Source organism: Peromyscus californicus, unplaced genomic scaffold (genome assembly GCF_007827085.1).
Source record: "Peromyscus californicus insignis strain IS unplaced genomic scaffold, ASM782708v3 Scaffold_20__1_contigs__length_68692818, whole genome shotgun sequence".
Taxonomy (NCBI): Eukaryota; Metazoa; Chordata; class Mammalia; order Rodentia; family Cricetidae; genus Peromyscus; species Peromyscus californicus.
Genome location: NW_026294503.1, coordinates 5,619,348 through 5,644,411, shown reverse-complemented (window position 1 = coordinate 5,644,411; position 25,064 = coordinate 5,619,348). Strand labels below are relative to the sequence as shown.

General features: G+C 44.6%; 1 protein-coding gene and 1 long non-coding RNA gene across 9 annotated transcripts in view; one reads left to right on the top strand and one right to left on the bottom strand.

The window, feature by feature from the left end:
• The window catches only part of LOC128116438 (uncharacterized), a 47,913-nt gene extending 27,997 nt beyond the window's left edge, over positions 1–19,916 (bottom strand). For 2 of the 5 annotated variants that reach the window (XR_008220456.1, XR_008220459.1), the window contains exons 1-2: positions 19,617–19,916; positions 11,424–11,640 (exon numbers count right to left, since the gene is read on the bottom strand). This is a non-coding gene — a long non-coding RNA (uncharacterized LOC128116438). The remainder of the gene's footprint in view (positions 1–11,423; positions 11,641–19,616) is intronic. The other 3 variants (XR_008220463.1, XR_008220457.1, XR_008220461.1) reach the window with 3 other exon arrangements.
• A 458-nt stretch (positions 19,917–20,374) lies between these two features.
• Ubr5 (ubiquitin protein ligase E3 component n-recognin 5) overlaps positions 20,375–25,064 on the top strand; it is a 119,624-nt gene continuing 114,934 nt past the window's right edge. For all 4 annotated transcript variants that reach the window (XM_052747642.1, XM_052747643.1, XM_052747640.1 and 1 more), the window contains exon 1: positions 20,375–20,527. In XM_052747642.1, the coding sequence (XP_052603602.1) occupies positions 20,466–20,527 (62 nt within the window). In that variant the 5' untranslated portion in view covers positions 20,375–20,465. The remainder of the gene's footprint in view (positions 20,528–25,064) is intronic.

Below are 25,064 nucleotides of genomic sequence, written 5' to 3'. Positions count from 1 at the left end.
ACAGAAAGCACTAGAAGGAAAAATCCAACCTAAAGAAGCTAAACACACCCATGAAAACTCAGGCAATAGATAATCCCACACCAACAAATACCAAAGAAGGAAAATGCAACACTACTACACACACAAAAAAATAACATGAATTAACAATCACTGGTCATTAATATCAATGGTCTCAACTCACCTATAAAAAGACACACTAACAGAATTGATAAGAAAACAGGATCCATCCTTCTGCTGCATACAAGAAACACACCTTAACTTCAAAGATAGACACTACCTCAGAGTAAAGGGCTAGGAAAAGGCTTTCCAATCAAATGGACCTAAGAAGCAAGCTGGTGTAGCTATCCTGATATCTAATAAAATAGACTTCAAACTAGAATGAATCAAAAGAGATCAGGATGAACATTACATATTTATCACAGGGAAAATCCACCAAGATGAAGTCTCCATTTTGAACATTTATGCCCCAAATTCAAAGGCACCCACATTGTAAAAGAAACATTACTAAAGCTTAAGTCGTACATCAAACCCCACACATTAGTAGTGGGAGATTTCAACACACCTCTCTCACCAAAAGACAGCTCTATCAGACTGAAAACTTAACAAAGAAATAAAGGACCTAACAGATGTTATGACTCAAATGGACTTAATAGATATCTACAGAACATTCCATCCTAACACAAAAGAATATACCTTCTTCTCAGCAACCCATGGAACCTTCTCAAAAATTGACCACATGCTTGTTCACAAAGCAAATCTCAACAGATACAAAAACATTGGAATAACCTCCTATATCTTATCGGACCACCATGCCTTAAAGTTAGATTTCAACAACAACAAAAATTATAGAAAGCCTACAATCTCATGGAAAGTGAATAATGCCCACATGAAACACCAATGGGTCAAGGAAGAAATAAAGAAAGAAATTAAAGATTTCCTAGAATTCAATGAAAAGGAAAGTACAACATACCCAAACTTATGGGACACTATGAAAGCAGTGTTAAGAGGAAAATTCGTAGCTCTAAATGCACACATAAAAAAGATGGAGAAATCTCATACCAATGAATTAACAGCACAACTGAAAGCTCTAGAACAAAAAGAAACAAACTCACCCAGGAGAAATAGACACCAGGAAATAATCAAATTGAGGACTGAAATCAATGAAATTGAAACCAAGGGGTTGAGGATTTAGCTCAGTGGTAGAGCACTTGCCTAGCAAGCACAAGGCCCTAGGTTCAGTCCTCGGCTCTGGAAAAAGTTAAAAAATAAAAAATAAAAAAAAGAAATAGAAACCAAGAGAACAATATGGAGAATCAATGAAAGAAAGAGTTGGTTCTTTGAAAAAAATCAACAAGACAGACAAACCCCTAGCCAAATTAACCAAAAGGCAAAGAGAGAGAGCACCCAAATTAACAAATCGGAAATGAAAAAGGAGATATAACAACAGACAATGAGGAAATCCAGAAAATCATCATGTCATACTTCAAAAACCTATACTCCACAAAACTGGAAAATCTAAAAGAAATGGACCATTTTCTGGATAGATACCACATACCAAAGTTAAACCAAGACCAGACAAACTGTTTAAATAGACCAATAACCCCTAAAGAAATAGAAAGAGTCATCAAAAGTCTCCCAACCAAAAAAAGCCCAGGACCAGATGGTGTCAGTGCAGAATTCTACCAGATTATCAAAGAAGAACTAACTCCAATACTCTTCAAATTGTTCCACACAATAGAAACAGAAGGAACATTACCAAACTCTTTTTATGAGACTACAATGACCTTGATACCCAAGCCACACAAAGATGCAACAAAGAAAGAGAATTACAGACCAATCTCTCTCATGAACATTGATGCAAAAATACTCAACAAAATACTGGCAAACACATCAAAAAAATTATCCCCCATGACCAAGTAGGTTTCATCCTAGGGATGCAAGGATGATCCAACATACAAAAATCTGTCAATGTAATACACCATATAAACAAACTGAAAGAAAAAAACCACATGATCATCTCATTAGATGCTGAAAAAGCCTTTGACAAAATCCAACACCCCTTCATGATAAAGGTCCTAGAAAGATCAGGAATACAAGGAACATACCTAAATATAATAAAGGCAATTTACAGCAAGCCAACAGCCACCATCAAATTAAACAGAGAGAAACTCAAAGCGATTCTACTAAAATAGGAACAAGACAAGGCTGTCCACTCTCCCCATATTATTCAATATAGTACTTGAAGTTCTAGCCAGAGTAATAAGACAACAAAAGGAGATCAAAGGTGTAGCTAGAGTTTTCCTGCCTGGCCCACAGTCAGGACAAATCTCTCTCACCTGCCAGTCCCACAGCCACTCAGACCCAACCAAGTAAACACAGAGACTTATATTGGTTACAAACTGTATGGCCGTGGCAGGCTTCTTGCTAACTGTTCTTACAGCTTAAAATAATCCATTTCTATAAATCTATACCTTGCCACGTGGCTCATGGCTTACTGGCATCTTCACATGCTGTTTGTCATGGTGGCGGCTGGCAGTGTCTCTGACTTAGCCTTCCACTTCCCAGCTTTATTCTCCTCCTTGTCCCGCCCACAATTCCTCCTGCCTGACTACTGACCAATCAGTGTTTTATTTACCAACCAATCAGAGCAACACATTTGCCACACAGAACATCCACAGCACAAAGGGATACAAATTGGAAAGGAAGAAGTTAAACTTTCACAATTTGCAGATGATATGATAGTATACATAAGTGACCCCAAAAATTCTACCAGGGAACTCCTACAGCTGATAAACTCCTTCAGTAAAGTGGCAGGATTCAAGATCAACTCAAAAAAGTCAGTAGCCCTTCTATACACAAATGATAAAAGGGCTGAGAAAGAAGTCAGAGAAACATCACCCTTTACAATAGCCACAAATAATATAAAAATACCTTGGGATAACACTAACTAAACAAGTGAAGGACCTGTTTGATAAGAACTTTAAATCTCGAAAGAAAGAAATTGAAGAAGATATCAGAAAATGGAAGGTCTCCCATGCTCATGGATAGGTAGGATTAACAAAGTAAAAATGGCAGTCTTACCAAAATCAATCTACAGATTCAATGCAATCCCCATCAAAATCCCAACACAATTCTTCACAAACTTGGCAAGAAAAATACTCAACTTCATATGGAAAAGCAAAAGACCCAGGATAGCTAAAAGAATCCTGTATAATAAAGCAACCTCTGGAGGCATCACCATCCCTGACCTCAAGCTCTACTATAGAGCTATAGTAATAAAAACAGCTTGGTACTGGCATAAAAACCAACATACAAACCAATGGAATCGAATTGAAGACCCTGACATTATTAATCCACGCACATATGAACACCTGATTTTTGACAAAGAAGCCAAAACTATAAAATGGAAAAAAGAAAGTATCTTCAACAAATGGTGCTGGCATAACTGGATGTCAATATGTAAAAGATTACAAATAGATTCATATCTGTCACCATGCACAAAACTCAAGTCCAAGTGGATCAAAGACCTCAACATAAATCCAGTTACACTAAACTTAATAGAAGAGAAAGTAGGAAGTACTCTTGAACGCATTGGCACAGGAGATCACTTCCTAAATATAACACCAGCAGCACAGACACTGAGCACAACAATTAATAAATGGGACCTCTTGAAACTGAGAAGCTTTTGTAGGGCAAAAGACAAGGTCAATAAGACTAAAAGACAGCCTACAGAATGGGAAAAGACCTTCACCAACCCCACATCTGACAGAGGATTGATCTCCACAGTATATAAAGAACTCAAGAAACTAGACATCAAAATACTGAACAATCCAATTAAAAAATGGGCTAAAGAGCTAAACAGAGAATTCTCAAAAGAAGAATCACAAATGGCTGAAAGACATTTAAGGAAATGCTCAACATCCTTAATTATCAGAGAAATGCAAATCAAAATGACTCTGAAATACCACCTTACACCTGTCAGAATGGCCATGAACAAAAACACTAATGACAGTCTATGTTGGAGAGGATGTGGAGCAAAGGGAATACTCCTCCACTGTTGGTGGGAGTGCAAACTTGTACAACCACTGTGGAAATCAGTATGGCGGGTTCTCAGAAAATTGGGAATCGATCTACCTCAAGACCCAGCCATACCACTCTTGGGCATATACCCAAGGAATGCTGATTCATACCACCAAGATACATGCTCAGCTATGTTCATAGCAGCACTATCCATAATAGCCAGAACCTGGAAACAACCTAGATGCCCGTCAACTGAAGAATGGATTAAGAAAATGTGGTACATATACACAATGGAGTACTACTCAGCAGAGAAAAACAATGACATCATGAAATTTGCAGGCAAATGGATGGAACTAGAAAATATCATCCTGAGTGAGGTAACCCAAACCCAGAAGGACAAACATGGTATTTACTTACTCATAAGTGGATACTAGATATAAAGCAAAGAATAATCAGACTGCAACCCATAGAATCAGGGAGGCTATAGCAGGGGGGACCCTAGGATGACTGTTTTGGTTTTACTCAATTACTGGGCAAGCCTCAATGAAACATTTCACTATTAGGATAAGAATTTATACTGTATCAAGCTGATAATAGAAAAATAAATAAATAAATAAAAATGAAAAAAAAGAGAGAAAAAAAATTATTTTTCTACAGGCCTGGTGGCATACCTATACTTGGGAGGCTAAAGCTGAAAGAGTGTTAGTAAACTCCAAGTCAGTATGGGTTTTATAGTGAGACCCCCCCCCCTCTTCAGATCTCATGGTTTGCTTATTTGTTGTTTTTCTCTCTTTACTTTTGTGTTGCTTTGACAGAAACAGTTTAAAGGAGGAATTACTCCTTCTGGCTCACAGTTCCAGAAAGCCCAGCCCACGGTTGCTCGGTTCCACATATTGTAGCAAAACATTGTGGCAGTGGGAGCCTTTGGCAGAGGACGAATCTGAATCTGCACATCACAGTGGACAGGAAATAGGCTGGATGGCCAAAGATCTGCCCCTAGTGATCTACTTCCTTCAGTGAGGCTCCACCTCCCAAAGTTTTCAGAAACTTTCAAAACAGTATCGCTACCTGGGGACCAAGTATGCAAATATAAGCTTATGGGACACTTCAGACTCAATGTGCCAATATTCCAGCCAGTCCCGGAAGCTAGGGGTCTCAGGATGGCAAATTTGCATGCTGATTTCAGACAATTTTTGCTGTTGTGGTTTGATCTAGCTTAAAACAGTGTAGGGAAGATTGACCCCGAAGTCATGATCTCTCTGCCAGAGTCTCCCTTTTGTTGGGACTACAGCCTGTGCTATCATTTTCAGACACACAATTTTGAACAGAAATTACCATCTTTTCTGTTGTTGTCTGTTTGCATTTAGTCAGGCTCCTTAGGATGGCCTGGGCATGGTTAATCTTGGGGGCAGCAGGCCTTGCTGGGTCTAGCAGCTGTGCCTGGGGATATGTGCTGCAAGCCGCAGGAAAACGTAATGGAATTCAGCTACTACCACAAAAGCTACTACTTGGAAAAGTCAAGGACTTTTCCAAAGGTCAAGCCATGGCTTAAGAAGTCTTGGTGATATTTTAGCTTTTGTATATATATTAGCTGGGTCCTACAGTGATTCTTGTAATGCTATGCGTGCTTCCAAGAACTCCTAACAGTGTATTTATCTAAAATACCTATCAAGCATCCAAGGCCAAACAAACTCCTGAACTAAGGTAACACCCTTGTGGAAACAAGCCTGTTCCCTAGGTCAGGCGGATAGCTTTATTTCTTGTGCAATCTGAGACCCTCCTTTTCTATTACTAACATTATAGACTCCTAACTTCTTACCTAACCACTTCTAGGAATGTAAATTGAACAAATAAATTCCCTTTTTGATACACTAACATCATTAGTTCTCAATTGACCTCCTCCTTTACCACTTCCCTTTTGGTTTGTAAAAGAAAGGCTGGTGGTCACTGCCTGAGGGAAACTCTTATCTGCCTTTATGACCCTGTAAGAATTCAAGTCTGGTGACCCTGCTCTGCTGGAGGATTGCTATTGCTTGGGTTTATAACTGGATTCCTGAGAGACCTGGGGAGAACTGAGAAAATAAAAGAGTCTGAGAGGAGAGAGAGAGGGAGAGGAAAAAGGAGAACAGAAGAACTGTATCGGTAAGAACTGGAGAGGAACAAACTAAGATGGGTAAGAAGTAGATTGAAGGGTGAGAAGAGAGGACTAGAGGAACGAGATGGAAGATGATGAGCCAGATGGGGAAGAACAAGATGAGGAAGAACAAGATAGAAAGGAGATGGGAGAGGAGCTGATAGGGGAAAGAACTAGATGGACAAGAACCTAGATGGCGCAGAACTAAGATGAGAGAATCAAGTTAGAACTTAGAGGGGACAGACAGAAGATAAATGTAAAGAGAAATCAGGCAGGAAAGGAGCTAGGCATGAGAGCAGAATGGAAGCGGGGTAGAGAGAGAACTGACTCAGAAGAATAGTGTATGGACTAAGGAATTTCATGTACGTAGATTCATTTCTTTTCATCAAAGATTAAATTATCAGCTGGTTGTAGATTCTTCCTGGACCCTGAGAGGGGACTATCGAGGGACTGGACCCCCACAGTCCCCTATAGACATGGAATTGGTAGAGACCATGGGATGGGGGGTATATCTATGTGCTTTTAAAGAAAGACCAGAGCTTAGTACTTAAGCCTAATTCAATGGAAGTTCTCAGAAATATGGTGTCCTTTTACTGTATGATCATCTCCTGGCAGCCAAGCTATGCCTTTTTGGCCACTCTAGACTCTAAGCAGCTTAGAAGTAACAGCCACTGACAGCATTCGCTGCCCCTCTGCCTCCACTTTGTTTTTTGGGTTTTTTCTTTTTTTTAATAGTTCAAATTTTTCTTTTATTTTTTATTTTTTAAATTAATTGACTTATTTATTTTTCTATTATCAGCTTGATACAGTATAAATTCTTATCTTAATAGTGAAATGTTTCATTGAGGTTTGCTCAGTAATTGAGTAAAGCCAAAACTTATTATAAGCCACAGTTGTCCTAGGGTCCCCCATATATATATATACAGCCTCCATAGTTCCGTGGGTTGCAGTCTGATTGTTGTTTACTTTATATCTAGAATCCACTTATGAGTGAGTACATACCATGTTTGTTCTTCTGGGTTTGGGTTACCTCACTCAGGATGATTTTTTCTAGTTCCATCCATTTGCCTGCAAATTTCATGATGTCATTGTTTTTCTCTGCTGAGTAGTACTCCATTGTGTATATGTACCACATTTTCTTAATCCATTCTTCAGTTGACGGGCATCTAGGTTGTTTCCAGGTTCTGGCTATTATGAATAGTGCTGCTATGAACATAGCTGAGCATGTATCTTGGTGATATGAATCAGCATTCCTTGGGTATATGCCAAAGAGTGGTATGGCTGGGTCTTGAGGTAGATCGATTCCCAATTTTCTGAGAACCCGCCATACTGATTTCCACAGTGGTTGTACAAGTTTGCACTCCCACCAACAGTGGAGGAGTATTCCCTTTGCTTCACATCCTCTCCAACATAGACTGTCATTAGTGTTTTTGTTCATGGCCATTCTGACAGGTGTAAGGTGGTATTTCAGAGTCATTTTGATTTGCATTTCTCTGATAATTAAGGATGTTGAGCATTTCCTTAAATGTCTTTCAGCCATTTGTGATTCTTCTTTTGAGAATTCTCTGTTTAGCTCTTTAGCCCATTTTTTAATTGGATTGTTCAGTATTTTGATGTCTAGTTTCTTGAGTTCTTTATATACTGTGGAGATCAATCCTCTGTCAGATGTGGGGTTGGTAAAGATCTTTCACTATTTGCAGATGATATGATAGTATACATAAGTGACCCCAAAAATTCTACCAGGGAACTCCTACAGCTGATAAACTCCTTCAGTAAAGTGGCAGGATACAAGATCAGCTCAAAAAAATCAGTAGCCCTCCTATACACAAGTGATAAAAGGGCTGAGAAAGAAGTCAGAGAAACATCACCCTTTACAATAGCCACAAATAATATAAAAATACCTTGGGATAACACTAACTAAACAAGTGAAGGACCTGTTTGATAAGAACTTTAAATCTCGAAAGAAAGAAATTGAAGAAGATATCAGAAAATGGAAGGTCTCCCATGCTCATGGATAGGTAGGATTAACATAGTAAAAATGGCAGTCTTACCAAAATCAATCTACAGATTCAATGCAATCCCCATCAAAATCCCAACACAATTCTTCACAAACTTGGCAAGAAAAATACTCAACTTCATATGGAAAAGCAAAAGACCCAGGATAGCTAAAAGAATCCTGTATAATAAAGCAACCTCTGGAGGCATCACCATCCCTGACCTCAAGCTCTACTATAGAGCTATAGTAATAAAAACAGCTTGGTATTGGCATAAAAACCGAAATACAGACCAATGGAATCGAATTGAAGACCCTGACATTATTAATCCATGCACATATGAACACCTGATTTTTGACAAAGAAGCCAAAACTATACAATGGAAAAAAGAAAGTATCTTCAACAAATGGTGCTGGCATAACTGGATGTCAATATGTAAAAGATTACAAATAGATTCATATCTGTCACCATGCACAAAACTCAAGTCCAAGTGGATCAAAGACCTCAACATAAATCCAGTTACACTAAACTTAATAGAAGAGAAAGTAGGAAGTACTCTTGAACGCATTGGCACAGGAGATCACTTCCTAAATATAACACCAGCAGCACAGACACTGAGCACAACAATTAATAAATGGGACCTCTTGAAACTGAGAAGCTTTTGCAGGGCAAAAGACACGGTCAATAAGACAAAAAAGACTGCCTCCACTTTGGTAGCAGCCTCAGATGAATCCTGGTTTAAGATTCTTTCTTCTTCTACTGTCCGAGAGGGCCCCCTTAGTACAATGTTGAAAGCGCGTGGTAAGAACAGGCACTCTTGCCTCCAACTTGATAGAAAAAGCTTTCATTTACCATTATACTGATGACTCTGTGGCACACCCTCTCACTTGGCTTGGTTTTGTTTGGTGGGGGTGGCAGTGTCTTACTATGTAGTTCTGTGGCTAGCTTGGAACTTGTCCTGTAGACTAGAGTGACCTCAAGCTCGCAGGAGTCTCCCTTTCTCTGCCTCTAGTGCTAGGATTACAGATATGCTACCACACGGGGCTGGCTGACTTGCTTGCTTTCTTCTTTTTTTTTTTTTTTTTTTTGGTTTTTCGAGACAGGGTTTCTCTGTGTAGCTCTGCGCCTCTCCTGGAACTCACTTGGTAGCCCAGGCTGGCCTCGAACTCACAGAGAAATGCCTGCCTCTGCCTCCCGAGTGCTGGGATTAAAGGCGTGCACCACCACCGCCCAACTTGCTTTCTTCTTGACACATGGTAGCTGGAGTAGCTTTGAGTTTGAGATTTTCTTGTCTCTCTTTTGTGCTGGGATTCATAGATTTGTGCTATGATGCTCAGCTGTTTATTTATTTATGCTTTTTTATTCACAGCCTAATTTTACCTCCCCTCTGTAGATGTAACCAATGGTCTTATTAAATAAGAAACAGAGAGCCGATTCAGAGAAGAAAGTCAAGAGGTCAGAGCTAAGAGCCTCACCCTTCCTGATTCAGGGATCCTCTTCAGCCAAGAGAGCTCTCCGAAAAGGGGCCTACTTCCTGTGTGTGTATGTCTTTATAGTCTTTCTGTTCTGCCTTCTCATTGGTTGTAAACCCAAACATGTGACTGCCTCGCCACTGCCTGTATGTACCGCCCTCCAGGTCCTTAAAGGCGTTCGCCACCGCCGCCACGCACTTGCTATGGCTCTAATAGCTCTGACCCCCAGACAACTTTATTTATTAACACACAATTAAAATCACATTTCAGTACAAGTAAAATACCACCACATTTCCCCTTTTCTATTTTAATAAAAAGGAAAAAAAAGAAAAAGGTTATAACTAACAAAAGAAAAACTATATACAAAAGTACAATGACTCTATACAATATATACAAGTAATAAATGTCTAAATAATGTCTAGTCCATTTGTATTTGACAAATTCAGAGACAATAATTTCATTATCTATCTTATTTTGTTAAAAGACTATAAAGATATACACACACAGGAAGTAGGCCCCTTTTCGGAGAGCTCTCTTGGCTGAAGAGGATCCCTGAATCAGGAAGGGTGAGGCTCTTAGCTCTGACCCCCAGACAACTTTATTTATTAACACACAATTAAAATCACATTTCAGTACAAGTAAAATACCACCACACCCCTCCCCTTCAATTTTTGAGTCAGGGTCTCGGTCTCTCTTTATAGCCCTGGTTGACCTTGAACTCACCAAGATCCTTCTGCCTCTACCTCCCAAGTGCTGAGATTAAAGGCCTTTGCCACCACACAAGATCCTTTTTAACCTCCTATTTTTCAGACTTTGTTCTCTGGTCTATCCTGGGCTCACTATGTAGTGTAAATTGGCTTCAAATTTGTGACAAATTCTGCTTTCATTTCCCAACTTCCTAAGGGCTAGAATTACAGGCACGGACCACCATGTCCAGCTATATCTCTTTTTAAAAATAAACCTCTTCATTAGTTCTCCCCCTAATCCTCAACCTCAAGAGCTGTGGTGGGTGATGCCAACTCCAGCGCTCAGGAGATGGCTTAGGTCAGTAATGTGCTTGCCTTGAAAGCACAAGGACCCGAGTTCTAGCCCCAGAACCTACACTGACAAAGTCAGGGAGTGAACACCTGTAATCCAAGCGAGGGGTAGAGGGACACCAGGCAGACCCCTGGGGTTCACTGGCCAGTTAGCCTAGACTAGTCAGTGAGAGGTTCAGGCCAATGACAGTTTGCCGCAAAAACAAGGCTCAGAGGAATGGTATGGTATACTGACACAGGGATCACACACACACACACACACACACACACACACACACACACACACACACACACGAGTATTGCTCAAGCTGCTCTAAAACTCCTGGACTCCAGACTCTCCTGTCTTAGCTCTGGTGCTGGAACTCCCAGTGAGTGCCACCACCCCGTCTCTTAAAAGGTTTTCATAAATACCCTTGAACAATTAAGGTAGCTCCCTTCTGTTCAGTTTGCTAAAATCCTTTTCATGAATGGTGTTAGAATTGTGCAGCTGGCTTTTGCTTCCTATGTTGAATGGTTTCTCTCCTTTGTGAATGTGGTAAGTTACACTGGTTAATTTTTCATAGATCAAATCATCCAACCTATATTTATGGACTAAAATCTTTGCTATTTATTGGTGAATTTCTTTTGCTCATATTTGTTGATGATTTTGCATGCATGTTCAGGCAATTTTTCTTCTAATGACTGCCAGATTTTTATAACAAGGACATGCTGCTAGTCTCAAGAAGTTAATTGGGTGGTATTTATTTTTCCTTCTCTCCCCACTTACCATAACAATATCTGTAATACTGACATCGACATAGTTCTTCTTCTTTCTTTCCTTCCTTCCCTTCTTTCTTGGTTTTAGAGATGGTTTCTCTGGGTAGCCCTGGCTGTTCTGGAACTCACTCTGTAGACCAAGCTGTCCTGGAACTCAGAGATCTACCTGCCTCTGTCTCCCAAGAGCTGGGAGTAAAGGCATGGGCCACCTCCGCTCAGCTGAGACCCTGTTTTACAAAACAAAACATTGTAAGACTCAGCCTTTCGACTTCTTTCGTCACATTGATCAGTGTACTGTCCTTCCCCACTTCCTGGGGGTTGAATCCAGGTCTTTCCCCTTTTGAGAAAGAAACTCGCTAAGTTGTCCATGATGGCTCTGAGCTCATCCACAGTTCAGCCAGGCCTTGAACTTGCTGTCTTCTGGCTTGACCACATCAGAATTTGTGATTGCAGCCTCGACAGCCGCGGCCTCTGTCTCTCTGCACTGCAGGTCCAGTGCAGCCTGGACAGCCGCGGCCTCTGTCTCTCTGCACTGCTGGTCCAGTGCAGCCTGGACAGCCGCTGCCTGTCTCTCTGTACTGCTGGTCCAGTGCAGCCTGGACAGCCGCGGCCTCTGTCTCTCTGCACTGCTGGTCCAGTGCAGCCTGGACAGCCGCGGCCTCTGTCTCTCTGCACTGCTGGTCCAGTGCAGCCTGGACAGCCGCGGCCTCTGTCTCTCTGCACTGCTGGTCCAGTGCAAGGTCTTCCACATAAAGGACAGGTGCTCTATGGCTGAGCTCCTCCTGACGCCCAATGGGGATTCCTTGCTTCAGGCAGCATGCATACACGTAACGTATTTTCCCACTGCTGTCTTATTTTAGACGTGTGATTTCTAAGGCTGTCCCTGAGCTCCTGGGCTTGAGAGATCTCAGGGTCTACAGCAGCTGAGACTACCAGTATATACCACTAAACCATACTCTGTCCTTTCTTTTGTTTACACAGGGTTTTACTGTCCCCTGGCTAGGCTGGAACTGTCTCTGTAGACAGGCTAGCCTTGAGCTGAAGGCATGTGCAACCACACCTAGTCATTATTTCTTGGTGTCTCTCCGAACTTATACTGGGAAACATTTTCCTTTTACCTGAAGAATGAATACCCCTTCATTAAAAAAAAATTTATTTCATTTTTATTTATTCGTGTGTGTGTGTGTGTGTGTGTGTGTGTGTGTGTGTGTGTGAGAGTGCGCACGCCTGTGTGTATGCCCTATGTGTGCAGGTAGCCTCTGAGGCCAGAGGACAATGTGAAATCCCTTAACTAGAGTTACAGGAAGTGATGTCACTGGCTGATGTGCATGCTGGGAACTGAACACAGGTTCTCTGGAAGAACAGTAAGTGCTCTCAACAGCTGTGCCATCTCCGCAGCCCTATTTCTTTTGGTATGGGTTGGCTGCTAAAAACCTCTCTCTCTCTCTGGTTTCATCTTGGAGCCTGGGAGGCCCTCAAACTTGAAGGGACATCGTGTCTCTCCCTCCTCCTGAGTGTTGAGATTACAGGCACTGGTCCCACGCATGTTCTTATATTGTTATTAACATGGGGACAGGGTCTGGCTGTGTCACCTAGACTGGTCTAGGACTTGCTTTGTAGTCAAGCTAGCCTGAGACTCCTGCTCCTCCTGGCTCAGCTACCCCAATGCTGACCTTACAGGCATGTATCACCATGCCCTTTAAAAAGGCCTTTAGTATTCTTTATTTTGATTTTTTCATTGTAAGTTACCAAATTATGTACGTATTCTTGAAGTTCTTGGGGCTATTCTTTGACCGTAGAAGTGAGATTTGCCCACAAGATAGAAGGCCCCATATGCCGGCAGATTGATTCCCTGAAACACTCACCACTGAGAGCTGGAGTTGATGGCTACGTATCCCACCTTTTTACCTCTTCAGGAGGTTAATTGTGGGGTGTGGTACACAGTTTCCCAGACGGTTCCAAGGAGGACCGCATTCCAGTTCCCTGGGACGGTAAAGCAGGCACCAGCCAGCCTCCTTCGAGTTCTCCTCTTAGACCTCATTGGTGCATTCCCACATGGTATGGATACTAGGTTATCAGGGTCACCTCTTGGGATTCTTGGTCTCATTAATTCAAGATTTTAAAAACAGACTCAGCCGGGCGGTGGTGGAGCACGCCTTTAATCCCAGCACTCGGGAGGCAGAGGCAGGAGGATCTCTGTGAGTTCGAGGCCAGCCTGGGCTACCAAGTGAGTTCCAGGAGAGGCGCAAAGCTACACAGAGAAACCCTGTCTCGAAAAACCAAAAAAAAAAAAAAAAAAAAACAAAAAAAACCACAACGGACTCAAATAAGCTTGTGAACAATTTTATTAGACTTTAAAACAAGAGCCAGTGGTGGTGGTGCGCACCTTTAGTCCCAGCACTTGGGAGGCAGAGGCGGGCGGAACTTGTGAGTTCCAAGCCAGCCTGGTCTACAGAGAGAGTTCCAGGACAGCCAGGGATACATACATTAAAAACCCTGTCTCCAAAAACAAATAAAATAAAATAAATAAGCTGGGCATGGTGGTGCATGCTTTGAATCTCAGCACTCAGTAGGGGGATCTCTGAGGGTTTCAGGTCAGCCTGCTCTACAGAGTTCCAGGACAGCCAGGGCTATTACATACTGAGAAACCCTATCTCAAAAACCCAAATAAATAAGCAATAAAATAAAATAAAAACACAGGACAGGCAGCGTGTTAATCTTGGCAGCTGCCTGGAGGAGAATGAGGAAGGAAAAAATGACCCATGCTGTCTGAGTTACTACCATGGAAACTTGACACACAGTGGAGGAGCAGCAGCCACATCGTCCCCAAACACGACATGACAGGGAGGGGCAGTTTAGAGAAAGAGTGTGGAGCCCGAAGAATCGGGAAAGCATACTTAGGTTCTCGCCAGCATCTGAGAAAAAAGCAAAAGGAAAAGCTGGGACTCAACACACCTCATGGTTGTTATGCCCAGCTCACGGGGACCCCAAAGACCACCACGGAGACTGAATCCCGTATGTAAAAACAAAGAGCCTTTATTTAAGCTCCAGGGCTCGGTCACTCTGTCCAACACAGCGGTGAGAGCTGAGAGCCCTGAACTCAGGTGGGGCAGAGTTTTTATCATAGCAGAGGGTGGGGTGAGGGGATTTCCAGGGTCCAGGACCCTGATTGGCTGACAATTGTCTAGGGGTATCTGTAAAACAAAAATAGGTGTGTGCTAGACTCAAGGACATCTGGCCACCTTATCTAATGGTTGGAATGTTTGGGGTGTCAGGTACTTCCTCACCCCTGGGTAGATCCCTGGGTGGTATCAGCTTAAGGCTTTTCCTGGATCTGGGTGTTGCCCGTCAGTAAGCCTGTCACAGAAGCTGTGCCTAGGTCCCTAAGCCTGTCATGGCTGCTGTGTGGTCAAGCTATTTTGGGGCCCCTTCACAATGGTAACCTCATGGTGGCTTGTAGGGACTGTGCTAGGGGGCAGGGATTCTGGAAAGGAGAAGTACCCATCTCATTAAGGGAATAATTATTCAGCCTATGTCTTCAGTATCCTTTAAGGTAAATCCACCCCCTAGGAGGTGGTTCCTTAGCCAGGTTATTGACTCCCCCAACTGGAATGTTAGGTCTCTCTTCAGCCAGAGATTCTAAACTCTTGACCAGTTTTCCCTTCCTGAGCTGCTATTGCTATTTCTATCCAAATCCTTTCCTCAATGTCTGCTTTTAGGAAAACCAAATCTAAGATATGGTCCATTTTAGGGCTCTAGTCCTTCGGGATATAACACAAGGTAAGAGGTGCATTAGCACTTCCCATTGCACTGGGGAGTCCTGGACACCGCTCGGGGGAGCCCAAAACAGCTGGACTACACAGCTGCCATGACAGGCAACAACTGGACCCAGGAAAAGCCATAAGCTGACTCTACCTAGGGAGGGTCTCCACCTAAGAGGAAATACCTGATATTCCAAACATTCCCTATACCCCTAGACAAATGTCAGCCAATCAGGGTCCTAAACCCTGGAAATCCTCTCACCCGAACCTCTGCTATGATAAAAACCCCACCCTGCCTGGGCTCGGGGCTCTCTGCTCTTGACGCTGTGTCAGACAGAGAGTCCAAGCTCCAAGCTTGAAAATAAGTCTCTTTGCTTTTAAACACGGGATTTGGCCTCCATGGTGGTCTTTTGGTGGGTCCCCAAGGTTTGGGAATAACTCATCTCCTAGCTCTGAAGGTCTTTCCGAGCTTGTCTCTGTGGAATGGGTGAAAGCTGTTCCCAAACACAGGACTCACTTCCCTATGTCTGGATCCGGTTTAGTAGTTGACCAACATTTTGTTAGTTTTCTTGTGCTTTTAAGTGTGTTTAGAGAAGTATTTTGCTTAACCCTTCTAACTTGGAGAATTCTCTACAAAGAGAGAATTAGTTCTGATTATTAGAGACAATGTCCCCGGACTCCTTTTCTTCCTTTTTTTTTTTTTTTTTTTTCAGTGCTGTCCACGACTGAGTCTGGTGCTCTGCTGTTGTGCTACACACACAACTCCCTTTAACTATATAAAAGTCTGTGTATATGTGCAATCACAGTATGGGAGATCAGACTGGCCCTGAACTGCTGCCTCAGCTTCCTGGGTAGCTGGGATTATTGCTGCACACCACATGTCTCGGCTCCCTTTCCAGGCTGGTATTACACTCTACTTTTCAAAGGGCTTGTATTTGAACACTGTTTACTGCCTGTCTTGGTCACTCTTCTGCTTTGGTGACTAAGCATTCAAATGTATGAGTCTATGGGGCCATACCTATTCAAACCACCATATTTCACTCCCTGGCCCCCATAGGCTTGCAGCGATATCATAATACAAAATGCATTTAGTCCAGCTATTTATCACAGTCTCAACATTGTTTAAAAATTCAGTCTCTTCTGAGAGTCAAGACAATCTCTTAACTAAAATCCCCTGTAAAATCAAAATCTAAAAAAAGATCACATACTTCCAACAAACAATGGCATAGAATATATATCACCATTCTAAAAGGGAGGAAAGGAGCACAGTGAGGAAATACTGCACCAAAGCAAGACCAAAAACCAGCTGGGCAAACTCCAAACTCTGCATCTCCATGTCTGATGCCAAAGCATTCTTCCTTCAGATCTCCAACCCCTTTCAGGTGGATTCACTGCAGCAGACTTCTCTCTTGGGCTGGTTCCATTCCCTGTTAGCAGCTTTCCTCAGCAGGTATCCCACTACTCTGGCATTTCCAACATCTTGGGCTTGTCAACACAATCCAGGCTTCACTTTCACAGCTCCATGCAATGGCAGTGTGGTGGTTTGAATAAGAATGGCCCCCACAAGCTCATATATTTGGAAGCTTAGTCACCAGAGAGTGGAACTCTTTGAAATGGCCTCTCTGGGACTTCATGCAGGGATACCCCAGATACAACCTGGCCTCAGTGGTTTTCCTTAGCCACAGAGGGAGCTTTCACAACCCCTTCTTGTATTCTTGACTCTAAATCCAGAGCCACTTGGCCAAAGCTGCCAAGTTCTGCTGCTTGGTGGTGCCGGAACTTGTCCCCTTCTTTCAGTTACATTTGTATCAGCTTTCCTATTGTTGATGGTTTCCTTTACTGCTTACATTTTTCTTTAATTACTTTTCACAAGTTAGAAACTTACTTGAGTAGGGTCTTGCCCTGAGGTCCTCACTCCCTTTATTCTATTTAGTATCAGGCTTTCCTTTAAACTTTTTTTTTTATCTCCTTGAGCACAGGACTTAGCTCCATTACACTTCCTAGTGCTCCTTTTCTCCTCAAACTGAACATTTAGTATTTCTCTTTGTCTATCTTTTTCCTTATCATTATAGACATTCATATAAGTGATTACTCATAACCACATGGCACAGTCAATATCAGGCTGTCTTGAAATCCCCTCTGACATCATTAACCCAAAACTCTTTAATTTAGCCTCAGGCAGATTTTTAGGACAATGACAAAAAGCAGACACATTCTTCACTGAAGTATCATTTAGAATGGTCTCTAGCACTTACTAATAGTCTTCCCCTTTAAAATGTCTTGAGCTGAGCTTCCACACTTCAACTCGCCCTCAGCACTGTCTTCCGGGCTCCTACTAGGAGGGCTCATTAAACCCTGCTTACAGCATCCAAACACTTTTCTACCCCAAAGTCACAAAGCCCCCATTTCACCAACAAGCAGCATGGTCAGGCCTGTCACAGCAATACCCTACTCCTGGTACCAACTTCTCTCTTTGTCACTGTTCTGCTGCTGTGAAGAGACACCATGACCAAGGTACCTCTTACAAAAGAAAGCATTTAATTGGGGGATTGCTTACAGTTTCAGAGATTAGTCCATTATCATGGCGGAGAGTATGGTGGCATGCAGACAGACATGGTGCTATAGAAGCAGCTGAGAGTTCAACATCCTGGTGTTCCTTTAATAAAACCTATAATCCTTTCAAAGAGTCCCACTTCCTGGTGACGAAGAATCAAATACATGAGCCTATGGGGACCACTCATATTCAAACCACCACACAGCCATTCCCCTATCTTATTTCTTCATGTGATACATGATTACAGCTTCCTGTCTTTACTTGTCCCCTTCCCAGATGAAAATTCTCCTGAATGTATTATCTGGGGTTGGGAGGAGGGGCAGTGCCAGGAAGGTCCCATCAAGACCACCGAGGCAGTTTGTACGGTTTGCTTTGAGGGAGGAGACTGGAGTTCGGGTCCCAGGTACAGAAAACTAGGAGTGGATGAATCAGTCTAGAAGCATAATGAAAAGATGGAGAAGGCAAGTCTGGAAGAAAGAAACATGGCAAAGCAGAGGGGCAGAGTGAGTCCTGCTCAGGAGCAAATCTGAAAGTCCTATTTGTTCAGAGCATCACTGGAAGTTCTGCTTACACGACTTTTCTTAATTCCCTTGGCCGGAACCATTCTTGGCCAGAACAGTACTCTCACTGCATTTAGCATGCCTGTCTTTTTGGATTGGTTTTATATACTGTGTTCCTTCTAAATTATTAACTACTAGATGGCAGCTGTGATACGTGATAGATGGCAGTGTGAACGATGGAATTGTCAGAACAACAGGGTTTTAGTCTGAGCTTCAGCACTTACCTAAGGTGTTTGGGCTCCAGGGTCCTCACATGTCCAATGGTAACATTCTTTACCTCACAGTGTGATTTATATATTATGAGACATCAGGTTCAAATTGGTGCATAGTGAGCACATGACACATTAAAACCTTTCCTTATGTCTACGAACAGCTGTGTGATCGACACATCTTTTTGCTTGACATACAGTATTCAGACGCTGCGCACAACAAAATGCTATCACAGGGTAAATAATGAAGGCCACTTTCTGTTAAGTAGCAGAAACAGGCCACAAATTCTGCTTTGTCTGGTTCTAGAACCAGCAGTGTCCATCACATGGACTTGAGAAAAAATAAAAGTAGAAATGACAGGATGATTATTAGTCATAGGCCGCTTACACAGTTTTAGTGGCCTCAAAGCACTATTGGTTGATCAAGACAGGGTTTTACTGTGTAGTTCTAGCTGGTTTACAACTCAGAGGTTCGCCTGCCTCTGTCGTCTGAGTGCTGGGACAAAAGGCATGCGTCACCGCCCGGCCTAGAACACTTTTTAGTCTAACCCAGGTGGACGCTGTACCTGATGATGTACTGAAGTGTTACTGATCTGTCTCCAGGAGTACCTAGTCAATCTTGATTTATAATTTTTCACAGTATGCTCAAAAGAACTTCCTAATCTAAAACGCATGAAGAGAGGAAAACTGCTCTGCCGTGCCATCATTAAGAACGCTTGTATGCCTGATTTATCGAACTGCTGTTACAGACTGGAGAAGAGGCTTCGGGTTTTCAGTTTTTCCCTCGAAAGAGGCAGTTGATATTTTGAAAGGATCACAGAAACTTTAAGAGGGAATCGGTACTGGTTCCATGGGAAAACAAAAAACAAAAAACCAACGGAGAGATTCCTGAAGTTGGGGTTCTGATATCCCGGATCACAAGAAATCTCTTCCTACAACAGGTGCGTATCATCTTTCATTAAAGTACACACACACACACACACACACACACACACACAAATCACGAATAACAGGAAATTGGTAGAAATTTCCACACTCTGCATAGTTGCACGATGGTAGTGGTGGTGAAACAAGTTTAGAGTGATAAAAGCTGCTGCAGAGTCTCTTCCAGGACCCTACCATCAGGTTTCGATAAGGCTCTTACGTAACCGCCGCACGGAGCCGAGCATCTCCGCTTCCTTAGGGAACCTTTCTCTTAAATGTAACTGCGTCGGGAGGACGAGGAGCAACAGCAGACCATTCGGGTACGCACGCCCATTAGGGGTCCGGGCGGAGAGAAGCCCGGGGCGCGTGCCCTCTGGCCCGGCTTCCCGAGCACGTGCTCCCCGGAACACGCCGCCCCGCCCCAGGGGGCCGGGCTCGCGGCCCTGCGCGCCAATAGGCGAGCGCCTTACAGCGCCGTGGCCCGACAACGTTAAGCCGCCCAATCGCTGGGGCCCGGCCGCCCGTTTCCCGGAGCCCCGCCCCACGCGCCGAGCCCCGCCCCCGCGGCCCGCCCCTCCGCCCCTCCCCCGCCGATCGGCGCCCTGCCTGCGAGACGGAGAAACTGGGGCAGAAGTGAAGATGGCGGCGGCGGCGCTGGCGGCGGCGGTTCGTCGCCAGTGACGCGCGCTGCGGGCTGCTGTCCCTCCCCGCTCCCCGCGTCCGCCGCGTCCGCCCCGGGACCCCTCCACCCGCCGCGCTCCAGGCCGCCCTCGTCCGTGCGCGCCGTGGCCGGCCGAGCGGGCGGCGCGTTGATCCGCCCTCCCGCCCGCCGCGCCGGACCGCCGGGCCGCGGACACACGCTCGGCGGGGAGGCGGCGGGCCCTGCGCGCTCGTGGCCCTCCGTTTGGGGACCGGGAGGAGGAGGAGGAGGAGGAGGAGGAGGAGGTGGCGGCGGCCGTGGGCTCCGCGGACGGGAAGGAGCTCGGGGGGCCGGGCGAGAGCGGGAGCGGCTCGTCCCCGGGAGCGGGGCGCGCAGGCGGCACCATGACGTCCATCCATTTCGTGGTCCACCCGCTGCCGGGCACCGAGGACCAGCTCAATGACAGGTAATGGGGCGGCGGCGGGGGAGGGGCGCCTCCCTCCTCCTTCCCCCTCCCCCACGGCCGCGCCGGGGGCCCTACCGCCCCCTGTAGGCCCGGGGCGGGCCAAACTTGGGAGCCCCGGGCTGCGGGGCGGGGGCCGGCGTGGTGTGGACGCGGCGGCGGCGGCGGCGGCGGCGGCGGCGGCGGCGGCGATGTAGACGGCCTAGCGCGCAGCCCCCTCCCCCTCCCGCGCGGAACCTCGTTGAACTCGGCGGAGCCGGGGGCGCCCGGCCCAGGCCCGAGGAATCCATATTAGTCAAAGTTGAATTGAGACAGACAATGCGGATGGGGGATGGTGGAGGTGGAAAAGAGAGGGAAGAGGAGCGGCGGGTCCGGGGGCTCCCGCGAGCCTCGTCCCGGGGGCTGGGCATCCCCGGGGAGGCGGGGAGGGGCGATTCCCGGCAGACCGTGGGTTGGGAGGCGAGGGAGGGAGGGAGGGAGGGAGCGCCATGATTATTGTTATTATTATTAGATTTGAGCCCCTGCGGTGAGGTTGACTGCCCCGGAGGGGGATGAAGTCAGGCGGGGGGTGGGGAAGTGGATTGGATTCCTTTTGCCCTCCTTCCTTCGAAATGGTACTGCCAAACTCCTGCACCCGGGCCCCTGTGGTGAGAGCCTTTTTGTTTCCTTTTTTATTCTAATGATAGTGTTTTCTCGAGTTGTAATTTGACAGCTGAGAACTGCGTAGAGTGTAAAGGAAAACTCTCCGTGTTGCAGTTGGCAATGCTGTTTTCCTTAACTCTGGATTTCTGGGTTGGATTTGCTACCAGCAGAGGAGGAATTTTGATTTAAATTTTTAAAAAAATCTCATAAGGCTGTTTTGATTCGGATTCTTCCCCTTGGCTCCGTCGCTGTGCCTTGCCAGCTTAGGATATTGAGTTGGAGGGTCACATGCTCTCTGGAACCTAAGATAAAGCAGGAAAAGTTCCTGTACTCTTGCAAAACCGACTCGGAGGTTGAAGGAGGCCTCCATTAAAGCGTGTCTTGGTATCTAGGACTTAGATCTAATGATGGGCCAAATGTTTACAGGTCAGAAAGTGAGGCGTTTTAAGCTTCCCTCTCCCTGAATGCGGTCCTGCTGGCCCATATTTCTTTTGCGTGTGGAAGGCCATCGTTGCCCAAGTTTAGAAGCAAGGTGTAATTTTTGCTAAGTGACCTGATGACTTAAGTTGCGTGACGCCCAGTTTGTCATGCGCTTCCCGGAGAGAGGAAGAGGCCTAACATGCTACTGGCCTCTAAAGTGTCAGTGTATCCTAGGCCTGAGCCGGCAGCCTTTATATCCTGGGCCGGCAGTCTAGTTTCTGACATTGGGTGAGGATTTTTCTAATATTTAGCCATATTGTTTAAATACATGTTTGTGGAACTCAAAATGCGTTTTGAAAAGATTAACTACTTGGAGTTGTCTTACAGCTCTTTAAATATGGAAGCAACCTTTAAGCTATTTCAACATTTTGTTATAGGATCCTTATTCTGTCTTGACTGTATTGGAGGTACTTATTTACAGCCTCAACGTCAGATTTTTGGGGGGGGGGTAAATCTTAGTAGTGAGGACGGCTCTGCTGCCATTCAGAGAGGTGTGTTGGTCATGTTTGAGTCATTTGTCTTGTAACTTAGAAAGGTACATCAGAGGAGGACATGCTTTTTGTGGTAGCACACACTGATTTTATGTACCAAGAACTTTAAATAGCCTATTCAGTTGAGTATGCATGTCAAAACCCTTGTCTTGGTGTTACCAACCTTGTGCTTATTATTTATTTATTTATTTAGACAGGGTCCTGGCTGGCTTGGAGTTCACTGTTTGTCTGATGATGACCTTGCACTTCTTATTCTCCTGTCTGCCACCCTAGCGCTGTGATTAGAGGCAGGAGCCACCACACCCAGTTTACAGGGGCCTAGGACCCAGGGCTTCATGCTTGCCAGACAGACGCTCTACCAACTGTGCTACATCTCCTGTGTGTTGGGCATTTTGATTCACTTTTTAGTGTTCTTTTTACTTTAGCTGTTTGAGAAATTGACAGGTTTTTTTAAAGCTGCCATTTTTCTAGTCCCAGCTTTGTTTTTGACTCTTCTAGAGTCCATGTACTGTATTAAGAATATTTATAGATATTTGTGACTTTTTGCTGTCTGTTTGTCTAGATAGCAGTATGTATGGGATGGGGGGTCTCTGTGTTGCCCAAGCTGGCTTGGATTCACAATTCTGCCTTAGCCTCTTGGGTGCTGAGCTTAAGGGTGTGTGCAACAACACCTGGGGTGGGTTTTTAACTTTGTTTTTATGTGTATATACGAGTGCCTGCATGTATGTATCTGTGCAGGACATCAGAATAAGGTGTCAGGTCCCTGGGACTGGAGATATTATAGGTGATTGTGAGCTGCTGGATGTGGGTGATGGAAATGGAACAACGCATATTCTCAGCAAGAGCAGCCAGTGTTATTAACTGCTAAGCCATCTTTCTAGATCCCTAGTATGAGTTTCTTATGAAGTAAGGGAAAAGACAGGTAACTTTGAGTTATAACATGTTCATTAAGGTGGTAGATAAACGAATGTCTTTAATCCCAGCACTCAGGAGGCAGAACCAGGCGGATCCCTATGAGTTCAAGGCCAGCCTGGGCTACAGAGTGAGATCCAGGGCAGCTATGACTGTTTCGCAGAGAAACTCTATCTTGAAAACCCAAAAAAACCCCATAAAAAACCAAAAAAAACCTGGTGGTAGTTAAACTTAAAACTGTTATGCTGCTTAGTGCACGGCCTGTTGAAGGCCTCCTCCTAAGTGCTGAAGAGGGCTGCTTTGTGACAGAAGAGTCCATTTCATTTAAATGTTAATTCTGGAGATGGAATTCGGATCCCCACGTTGGCATAACCAGCACTATGCTGACTGAACCTCTCCCTAGCTCTCTAGTGAATTTCTTGTTCTAGTTCCTGTTTACCAATGTCTCAGACAACAGAAGAACTAGACCCGAACTTTGGTTCTGAAGCCCGAGGGCTGAGGGGAGAGCTGGAAGTGCCCTGCCACCAATCCCTGGGAGATGCCTGAGAAGGGAGTTGTGCTCCTCACAGAGAGGTGACGAGATTGGTGGAATGGCCCCAGAGAGATGCACAGTGGACTGCAGCTGAGATCCGCACGCTGGCCGGTGCCCTGACTTGGGGGTCCCAGGCATCTCAGCCTTGCACACACACCTGCCTAGAGGTGCTATGTGTTCATCTGCTGCTAGAAACCTACTCTTTAGTTACGTGGCTCGTGGAATATATAAGAATCAAGCTTTAAAATTGGTGTGTACGTAAGTGTGCCACAGCATGGGTATGGAGTCTAGAGACGACTTGCTTCTACAGTTTGGATCCTGGGGATCAAACTTAGGTTGTTAGACTTGGCGGCAAGGGTCTTTACCCAGTGAACCATCTTGCTGGCCCAGGATTGTGGTCCAATATTGTGTACATGTGTATATGATGTGTGTGGGGGTGTACAAGTGTGAGTGTCACAGCGTGTGTGTGGAGGTTCAGAGGTCAACTTTCAGGAATGTGTTCTCAATTTCTACATGGGTTCCAGGGGTCAAACTGAGGCCATCAGGCTTGCCCAGGAGAGCATATTATTGCTGAGCCGCGTCAGCAGCCCCCCACCCCCAAACAAGATCTCATGTAGTCCTTACTTATAGTTGGCATGTCATTTCTTTGAGGTGAGTTGGTTTTAGTTTTAAAGAACAGAATTAGTCAGACAGATTTTGGTATCCTAGAGTTTTGACAACTTCTGCCCAACACCTCTCCAGGTTACTTGCTTTTTTTTTTTTTTTGGAGTCTGCTGACTTTCTTAACCCTTTCCTTGTGCTAGATAAGGAAGGAAAGGTCTTTTTAAAGTGATGTGGATATGACGTGGGTTGTCCTCAAATTACTCCTTAGGGTGCAGGTTGATTATAACACAAACCAGTTGTCATTGTATGTGGGATTCCTGTGAGTGTTGCATTATAATGTGTTGTGTAATCAGTTCTAATCAGGCTTAGTGGTCACATCACTGGGGTTTTTTCTCTAATAGTTTCTCCCTCAGGGTGCTGGAAGACTACAATATAGAAGAGACAGGAATTTGAAACTGGTAGGCTGGGGAGTGGCCCCAAGGTCAGGGAGGGACAGTTGAGATAGTGAATGAGCAACACAAGTATTAGATGTGAGTCTGTAAAATATGAAGAGAGCGCTACTTTGTTTTTATATGTGCTGCTTGGTATTCATGCAGCAGTGTGAGAGCTCAGCTCATCCTAGAATACCCTCTCCCACAATTTTCCTCCCCTTCCCTTCTCCAGGTTGCTGGGGAATTGACCCCAGGAGCTTGAGGACGCTAGGTAAGTGCTGTACCACAGAACTACATCTCCGTGCCCTGAAAATATTAGTATAAATGAAAAACAATATGGGCATGATGGCTTCTGCCAGCAGTCTTAGGCCAGTGAGGCCCTAATTGCAGCAAGTTTGAGGTCAGCCTAGTCTAATTTTGAGTTCCAGGCCACTTGATTGACAGTGAGA